Source organism: Chaetura pelagica, unplaced genomic scaffold (assembly GCF_000747805.2).
Source record: "Chaetura pelagica isolate M959 unplaced genomic scaffold, ChaPel_1.0 scaffold69, whole genome shotgun sequence".
Classification (NCBI taxonomy): Eukaryota; Metazoa; Chordata; class Aves; order Apodiformes; family Apodidae; genus Chaetura; species Chaetura pelagica.
This window is the reverse complement of record NW_009970724.1, coordinates 8718842-8728767: the sequence shown is the minus strand read 5'-3', so window position 1 is coordinate 8728767 and position 9926 is coordinate 8718842. Positions and strand designations below refer to the sequence as shown.

The following is a 9926-nucleotide window of genomic DNA, read 5'->3' as shown; positions in this document are numbered from 1 at the left end:
GTTGTCTAGCCTAAAGACATGAATTTAATTGTTAAGGCCACACATAGCTTGAGAAGATTCTCTAGATCACATTATCTTTAAAAGCAATTTTATCTGCACCTGCAGATTCCTTTCCTATAATTTTTATTAATTGTACATATAAAAGCACATCTGGAACTACCTTAATTACTTGTACAAGATGTTTAGCTATAGCCTGTCTTCCTTGGAAGAGGCCACCATTTGGAGGATTTACAGTTACGAAAACAAGAGGCAGGAGCTAGTGTACATAAGTTGTATTGTAAGGATTCTGCTAAACCACATAAAAAATTTACTGAGCCAAAGTAATGGAAACTTTAGACATTAATGTCAAGGGATCTTAACATTTCATCATAGTTCAGAGATGAGAACAGCCCTAATTTATTGATTATAAATACTAAAACTTGCAATTATGTAACCATCCAGCTGTACCACAAAGACACACTACTACAAAAACAAAGCCAGCTATTATCTTACTTTACAAAGCAATTTTTGGAAAATAGAGCAATGGAAGATCTTCTCAAATTCAGGTATGCAGACTGAGGATGGCTTTGCTACCAAAAGGTAGTCCTTTACTGAAAGGTACAAGATGTCCTCACAAAGCTTTTCAAATAATACAACTTGTGACCTCTGATTTTTTTATCCAGTTTTCATTTTTTCTCAGTGACTACTGTGGATTTCAACAGGATACTAGTCAATTTTGTTGAAGTTAAAACTTCTACTTATATTTTGAGTATAAACATTAGGTAAAAGTTCTTAAAATTAAAAATCTTAAGTATTCTTTACTTTTCTACATTTACAAGTCATCACTAAAACTCAATTGTTTCCTTTCTAATCCCATTGCACTCATTGAGGTTTACAATTTTTTTTCCAAAACATCAACAAATTTTACAGTTTTGCAAAGTTCAAGATGCCATAAGATTATGCTTTGGAAAACTATCAAAACCAGTTTATCTACTAGCAAAGTAAAAAATGAGAGTCTTCTCTTGTAAGAAGTGTCACATTTCCCCAGTCTATTCTACCATTAAAAGAAAATACTTTTACAGAGGTAGACATTTTTTCTCAATTAAGACTTTTAAGTATTTCAAACTTCAAGTCTTAGTGAAGTTACAAGGCTTGGAAAACAACTTAAAACACTGTACAGTTTTTAAGAAAGGAAGACAGCAGTATTCGTACACATAGAAGAGGCATAAATATTTATCACACACAAGATAGCAATAAGGCTCCCTACTGACCCTCCTACAATTAAATTTACTGTACACTCCATAAGGTGATACACATGCACACACAAGGGAATAGGGGCTCAGCATTTCACACTAGACAGATCATTTTGTCAGCAGCTATCCTCACTGCCAGATGTATAATGAGATCACATAGCCATTTCAAAAATGGGGGGGAAAATCCATTGACTAAGAAGCTTTATAAAACATCTGGTAAACTTAACTCAGATCAGACAGAGGAACCTCAGTGAAGAAGCCTCAAAAAAAACCAAATCCAAATCTGTGAAGGCCCTCATCTTGCACAGAAACTTTTAGACTTACATGAACATGGAATAGGCTGCCCAGGGAGGTTGTGGACCCTTCATCTCTGGAGATCTTCAAAACCCACTCGGATGCACTCCTGTGTAAAGTGTTCTAGGTTATCCTACTTCAGTGGGGGAGTTGGACTAGATGATTTCTAGAGGTCCTACCCAACTCCAGCAATTCTGTGATTCTGTGAATATTGGGCTAAGCCATTTTAGTGACTTCAAATATTTACAATCATCCAAGTTACAGAATCATAGAATGTTAGGGGTTGGAAGGTACCCCTAGAGATCATCAGTCCAACCCCCCTGCCAAAGAAGGATCACCTAGGGCAGGTCACACATGAACACATCCAGGCAGGTTTTGAAAGTCTCCAGAGAAGGAGACTCAACAACTTCTCTGGGCAGCCTGTCACATTCACAAGTAAAGAAGTTTCTCCTCACGTTGAGGTGGAACTTCCTATGTTCTAGCTTATACCCACTGCTCCTTGTCCTATTACTGGACACCACCAAAAAGAGACTGGCCCCTTCCTCTTGACACTCACCCCTCAGATATTTATAGACATTAATAAGATCCCCTCTCAGCCTTCTCAAGACTAAACAGCCCCAGTTCTCTCAGCCTTTCTTCGTAGGAGAGCTGTTCAAGTCCCTTTAATTATCCTCTCAGCTCTCCACTGGACTCTGTGCAGTAGATCCCTAACTCTTGAACTGGGAAGCCCAAAACTGGATGCAGTATTTCAGGTGTGGTCTCACCAGGGCAGCGTAGAGGGGGAGGAGAACCTCATTAGACCTGCTCAACACACTTTTCTTAATGCACCTCAGGATACCACTGGCTTTCTTGACCACAAGGGCACACTGCTATCCCATGGATAACTTACTGTCCATTAGGAATCCAAGGTCTTTCTCCACAGAGCTGCTTCCAGCAGGACAACCCCTAATCTCTACTGGTGCCTGTTATTCCTCCCCAGATGCAGGACTCTATGCTTGTCCTTATTGAACTTCATGAGGTTCACCTTTGCCCAGCTCTCTAGCCTGTCTAGGCATCAAAGATTCATAGCATTAACAGTCAAGTACTTTAAAACTAGAGCAAGAAATCAGCTTTAGTGTCATGCTCTAGAATATTAACAAGATTAGCACAAAGAAAATGAATATGCACTTGTATATCAATTTTTAAGAATAATTACAGTGTGTACCTCCAACAATGCATCACAACTAGTATTTTTAAACAGTCATCTTCCAATCCAAGCAAAAATTTTCATGTTAACAAAGACTTCTTCAAAATAATTAATACAATCTTGTCAAACATGCATGCATTACCTTAATTTACATATTAATTAACACTAATTATATATATATTTTTATATAAATAGAACATATTTCCAGAGGTCATTCCTTAGATAAAGTGTAGCTTACATAAGGTAACAATGGTTCAACTTTTTAATTATTATTTTTTTAATGTTACTCAGGAGCTAGTACTCCCTTAACACACTTTTATCATTTCTTTTGTATACCCTGCTAAGCTATCTGAACATAAGTAAAAGAGACATGAAACTCAGTATTATTTGTAAAACTCACCCTTAATCCAGAAGCAGCCACATTGGCCTTTCTTATGTTAGTACAAACACGTTTGACACACATGAATTTATCATAACTAGTTCCCTGCATGCTGACAACAGCTATGTGGTAGACCAAAATTTTAAATGCCCTAAAATTCTTCATATAATTAAGATTTTAAAAAGCTGGCATGTTGTAATATAAAAAATGTTATTTTTGCAAGATGCAAGTATAGGAAAGGGCAGAGAAGATCACAGTAATCAGACATGATTAACACATAACTGAGTAAGCATTTTTTACTAGAGGAAATTAAAGTAAGCAAATCAAGAAAATAACTCATGCCTTAGGTAGGAGGAAAGAGAAATCCAAGATCATTGTAATCTCACCTAGTTTAGAGAACGCTTTTCTTATCAAACTAAGAACAGTAGAAAGAAAGATGGTGTAGAAAGATAAATAAAAGTGGCTTCTAGTCATTTGATCTTGGGAGATGTTCACACACTACCTGGAAAAGCGGGGAGGGCAGAAGGCTGGGATGAAGATGAGCATGTGTGTGTGTGCATCCACGTGCACCATATTTGCAGACAAATACTCTTTCTATGCCTGAATTGCTTCTTTAAAAATTTACAAATTAATTAACTCAATTAGTCTTGCCAAGGGTAAAGGAAGATGATAAAGGACAAATTATAAATTTAGAATTATTAAATGTTTCTTTCAAAGCCTAAAAAATAACATCTGTGCAGCTGACCAGAAACAGGAAATATCTTTCACTTATTAATGTGTTAAAACTGGTAATTTCATAGAACACTGTAATTCTTTTATTTCCTCAGCCACATAATTTTTAATGGAAATACCTAAGTAGCAGCTTTTTAAACCTATAGTATAAAATTTGTTTGTATACAAAATCCACTACGTCAAATCACAGAAGTAACAAGTAGCATCATCTTATTTGCTGACTTTACCTTCCCCAGTTCAAACAGGCCAAGATCAATAGCATCTTAGATGCCACAGCAATTCACAAGGAAGGGGATCTTCGTGAGGTGTGCACATGTTTTTGTGGCATTAGATCTGCAGCATTGTTTATTCCAACCTCAAGAGCACAAGTATTGCTTCACTTACTTTTGCAAATAATTCCTGTTGTTGCCTTAGAAGCTCTTCTTCCGGAATGCCAAGGTTCTCCAAGCGTGAACTGGCCTTTCTTCTCTTTAGTGCTACTGTTTTGCATTCTTGTAAGACTTCTTTTACTTCACTGATATAGGAGCCAAAGCCCAAACTTTCTAGTGCTAGAAAGAAAGAAAGAAAATAAAGTGTTTGTCTTTTACAAAGCTTCTGATTATAGACATAAAATTACTTATTTAAAAGATTAAATGAAATAAGTAAGAAGTTTTATCACTTTTCTATCTGGTGATGAAAATCATATTCAAAAGATTTGACAGCTAATTTTCCCTGTGTCTTCTCCTATGTCATTTAAGTGTGCATGTTTTCAGGCTAGAAAAAAATAAGGCTAGTCAAGTACAACTCAAGAAGTCCACACATGCACAGAACTCAGGGCTTTCAGATACATCTCACAAGAGACAGGCATTATTCTTCAAAAGACACCTTCCTCCCATCTTCTAGCACATCAGAATCAAGCAAAATTTATACAACTAATCACTCCTTTCCATCTGAATCATTAACATTTAATATCTCAGGGATTGTATCTTTTCAGTTTTGTTGCAAGTCTTGAGTAGTAAATAAGCAATCTATAACACAGCAAAAATGATGCATGTAAAATCACCACAGATCTTTCATCAAGACAAAAAAAAAAAGTACTAGCCAAGACATAAATCTTAGCCTTTGTCTCAACATCTAAATTCACATTTCAAAAGCCAAGAAACTAAAAAATGTGTAGTTCACACATATAAAGTTCTATAAAACTATGCATGCGCTCTTTATTGCTTTCTTAATAGAAACCCTTTATCTCTATGTTGAAGTGTATTCAGAAACAAAAATCTTGCACTTTTATCTGCCTAAAGAAATCTGAAATCCAGCTACACCCTGCAACAATAGTTTTTTTAAAGAATGCAAAACTAAGAGGAAGGATTATAAAAATAGAACTTGTGAAAAAAGGCACACTGTTTCCTGGTTCACCATTTACTACAGTATGTCTCAACACATACACACCTCAAAGTGGAACCTATTATAGAATACACTAGATTTATTACATAAACGAAAATTATACTAGAAACAGGTTTTATTCTAATAAAACACCTAGTTCATTTACAGTATTTATAAAAATAAATTTTCCTTACAGAATGATAGTTGGATTAAGATTTAAATACAGGAAGATAAATGTTACGTCACAAGCTGTTCAAGAAATAGCTTTCAAAGAAACTGCACAACAGCAAACATCAACAACTTGTTATAAACAAGCTCTCAGTTACATGAACTCAGACTATATTCTAACATGAATTTTGTAACTAACCTTTTCCTACTCATAATTACAGCAGCATGCCATTGTACCACCTAAACAACTGAAAGGCTGTTAAGTTTTCAGCTTCCAACCTGTACTCAAGGAGACAGTTAACACATGGGCTTCAATAGGGCAGTACAGTAAAGTTGTGTAGTCACACAGGACTGCAATTTTTTTAACAGATAACATATTTACATACCTATTTCTTAAGAAAAAATAAAGTTAAGACAAAGTTAAGATAATCAAATAACTTCAGAGACAGTATGACAGTTCAGCCTCAATCCACACACAGACACTGGTAACATTTTTTTCAATTAGCTCACAGTTTCTATGAGAATTACTCAAAACCTTCAGAAAGTTGCTTAATCCAAGTGCAGCAGATAGGCTGCAAATCCACATCCATAACTGGTTAGCTAAGCAGTTATAAATACTTAACAACTCATTCAATTTTAAAATGTAAACAATATTTAAACTACCCAAAGTGGGTTTTTTTAAGCAAAGTATAAAATTTTAAGAACTCTGTAAGTCTAACATCACTAAGACAAATCATCATAGCAAATTCAGAGGTGTTCATCAAAAGAACTTCCACAGTGATCATCAGGGTTTGCAACCTGCTGCTTCAGAGCATGAACAACCACACAACTTGAAGTCAACAGCAAGATGTGTTTTAACAGAAATTTTAAAAGACCTTTGAAAGAAAATAAATAGAAAGAACTAACCAACACATACCTATAGAATTTTTTTACCATAATAAAGTTATGAAGAACCATATATGCACCATAGGTCTAGCACATAAAAATTCTGTTAAAGGTGAAATTACTCAAGAAATTTACTATGCTCTTGAAACACATCAAGGCTTTACAGAGCACATGCACGGAAGGAATATGAATCCCTTTATACAAGCATGGTGCTAAAACATGGGACAAGTTGTTATTGCTTTAGCACAGCTACTGTTCCACTAACATTCAGAATTCTTCTGTTTCTGGAGTCTGAAATCTACATGTCTACCCAAGTTGCTGAAAAATTGGTATTTTACTGAGGTTAGAATGATCACACCAAATTTAAACAATTGAATCCCAAGACACAGCACCTGAGGTCTGGCTCATTTTTACAAACACAAAAAAATAACTAAGCTTTCCTGTTTCCTCCCACTTTTAAAGACTGCATGAAGGTACAGACCTGTGATTAATCTGTTAAGCATAATCAGTTGTACATTTGTTTTTTTATACAATCAGATCACACATATCTGCATTTTTAAACTTCTTGTTCCTTTCAAGGGAGCATAAACATAAACATTAATAGTAGTTTGGGTTTTTTTAACATTAAATGCTAGCATAAACACTGTCAGCATCCTAACAGCCGAAAAAAAGAAGCTACAAGATTTGCCATCAGTCCACAGCCTACCTTACTGCACAACAGTTCTATGTAGAAAAAGTAACCATAGTAATCAACTTCAGAAAAATAGTGATTTAACATCTCACCATTTTCAGAATTCAATGGAAGTTTAACCATAGAATGGTTTGGGTTGAAAGGCACCTTAAAAATCATCTAGTTCCACCCTCTCTGCCACTGGCAGGAACACTTCCCACTAGACCAGATGGCTCCAAGCCCCATCCAACCTGCCCTTGAACACTTCCAGGGAGCAGGCACCCACAACTTCTCTGAGCAACCTGTCTCCAATGCCTCACTAGAATTTCTCACAAAAAGCCTGCCTTGTCAAAACTTGCATAACTATCAAATGACGTTATTCTCTGTTCCACACTGAAACGATATTCATTTGCTTACTAGAGTCTCAGAATCACAACCAAATTCCTAATGGTGGGATTCAACAACAGACATGGAGACTACCTCCACTTAAGACTATTAAGTAACCCTTATGTCTCCAGGGAAGCTGCTTTGTGTTTTCTTGCAACCAGTGAGTGCCTAGCACAGTCTAAGCATCAAATCAGATCCCTCACGGGACGCAAGCAGCCTCTGCTCTCTTTTCCCTGTGCTGGCAGGAGCACTGGGCCAGTCAAGTGTTTGTGCTTCCACAATGAAACACAGCAGGGACTTCATCTCTCTGAACCATAACCCAGTGGTAGGGGAAAGTGTTCTAGCTCAACACATGGATACACAATTATTTTACTAGTGCAGCAAAAGAAGTACCGCCAAATACCTAAGTACAGAGATGAAGGGCAGTCTCACAATAGCTCTGATACAGTCCAATGGCAGGGTGTCTTTCCCTTTCCTCTTCTCCAGTGAAATACCCCTCCTGCTCCTTGCTTCCAATCCAGTAACTTCTTGTTTACAGTAAGAGTTAGATCAGCAAACTCACCTGACAGAAAACTGTGCTCCCCATTAGATTCTCAAAAAGCAAGAGTGTTGCTTGGATCAGTAGTTGCTAGATACAGCTCTAGGGAATAAAAAGATTCCTCTTGGCAGTAGCTTGTGTTTAGACTGGACCAGGCGTAATGTGATGGCCATTAGCTTCATTTTATTTCTATATTAACCGGCTCAAGCATTTAAAAGGAACAAGATAACTGGATGGCCACAACAAACACTCTTGAATTACTTAATTTGTTAGCATTGTTGTCATGGAGCTACATTAAGAGTCAGTCAACACAGCCAGTCTCTAGAACATATGAAGAGGGATGAAGACACTGCAACTCTGTGCTGAGTTACACATCACTACTGCTTCCAAAATTAGCCATCTAAACTCTCATGCCTCATGGAGGGAACATCTGACCAGCATCTGGAAGAAGTTAATAGCACACATACCTCCCTAACAATATGTACAGCAGAAAAACCAAGAACAGCTCCTTCCACCTCCAGAGCATTATAAAAATGGATACATCTCCAAAGTCTTCCTCAGCAATATTCCTGTGTTAAGAACCGACCTAAAACATTTTGGTTGTTTGAAGAAACCATCCATGTATTTAGAAGACCATAACCAAAGCACGTTTCCACATGCAAGCCCACGTTTTACCCTACACAGGAGTAGACACGATCTTTAAGGTTGAGGACAATACAGAATTCATGCATGAAAGGAGTTTTTGCCCAGTAGCAGCATTACTTAGAAAATAGTTCACCTATTGCTACCCTAGGGTTAGTGTGGGTTTTTTGGAAAACAAATTGAAACTGTGTGTGTATGTATCTTTCCTTTGCTGTCCATAATCCAGTCAAGTACTTGAAACTCTTCTGGTGAGCAAACTGATACAACTCAAAGCAATCTGATTGTTTTGTTGTTTTAAACAGATAATCACTACCAAAAAAAAAAAAAGGTAACATTTTTAAAACTAACTTGATACCATCACAGTCCTGGAAATAGCTCTACTGCAAATGATAGTGTTAAAATCTCTACCAGGCAGCAGAATAAATTACTCTTTCACTATCACTCCTACAAACTTGTTTGCAGCAGACACTGGTATCAATAACCTTTGCTTGAGCCGCAAAGTGAGTGATTCCTGATAAAAGATGCTTGTTGCAGAATTAAGGATGAGGCAAAGAAACTCCTTGTTTGTGGCAGAACGTAAAGAAAAGCAAATGAGAGCACTCCTTTTTTCAACCAAGGGGACATGGAAGTCAAGCAGAAAAGGATGCAAAGGCATAGGTAACATTTAAATTCTTTCCACAAGAGATACAAATACTTAATTACAAACAATAGGACTCCAAAGGTAGTCCTACAGGAATATTTTACTCTTTAAAGGACTCAGACAAGACGACTCTGGTTTAAAGCCCGGGCCCCACATACCCAATCACACACCTTTTACCAGTATCCAATCAGAAAGACGTTTAATAAGTTCAGGATCTTAAAGCATGTTGTAAAAGAAATCTGCATAACCATTCGGAAAAACAGACCTTGTTTTACAAGTATAAAAAGACAAAAGGATTCGGTGACTTCACTCAAAGCATCACAGACTCCTCCGAACCACACAATGACGGCTGGTCCTAAGCCTATTCAACAGCCGCTCTAACCACACAGAGACAACCTTCCCTTGCAATACGACTGACAGGCGAGACAACACAGTTTTTCTCCAGACCCTCACAGCTCCCTACCGTTTGTCTTTTCTATAGCTACAAGAAACCGGCGAGGAAAAAGGCGTAGAGGACAGGAACGACCCCAAGCCCGAGCGACCCGCGGCAGCAGCACACCGCCTCCGGAAGCTCACCTTGTATGACGTGCTCCGGGGAGATGGTTTTTTTCTCCGATTTGTTGCAGATCTCGTTGGCCTCGGAGGAGATGAGGTGGATGAATTCAGTGCAGCAGTTCACCACCAGCTCCCGGGCATCGTTCGCCACGCGGACGTTGGGGAGCGTTTCTTTGATCATCTTGTTGATGGCAGCCCTGGGGATGGTGAGGTCGTCATCGTTGCCCGAGGACGAGGCCATCCTGGCTGCCGCGCG

General features: G+C 37.7%; 1 protein-coding gene across 1 annotated transcript in view; it reads right to left on the bottom strand.

The window, feature by feature from the left end:
* Nucleotides 1-9917, bottom strand: part of DR1 (down-regulator of transcription 1, TBP-binding (negative cofactor 2)) — a 10954-nt gene extending 1037 nt beyond the window's left edge. The window contains exons 1-3 of the mRNA XM_010006763.1: nt 9692-9917; nt 4179-4371; nt 3113-3242 (exon numbers count right to left, since the gene is read on the bottom strand). Of these exons, the coding sequence (XP_010005065.1) occupies nt 3113-3242; nt 4179-4371; nt 9692-9911 (543 nt within the window). The 5' untranslated portion in view covers nt 9912-9917. The remainder of the gene's footprint in view (nt 1-3112; nt 3243-4178; nt 4372-9691) is intronic.
* Between the last annotated feature and the right edge of the window lie 9 nt (nt 9918-9926).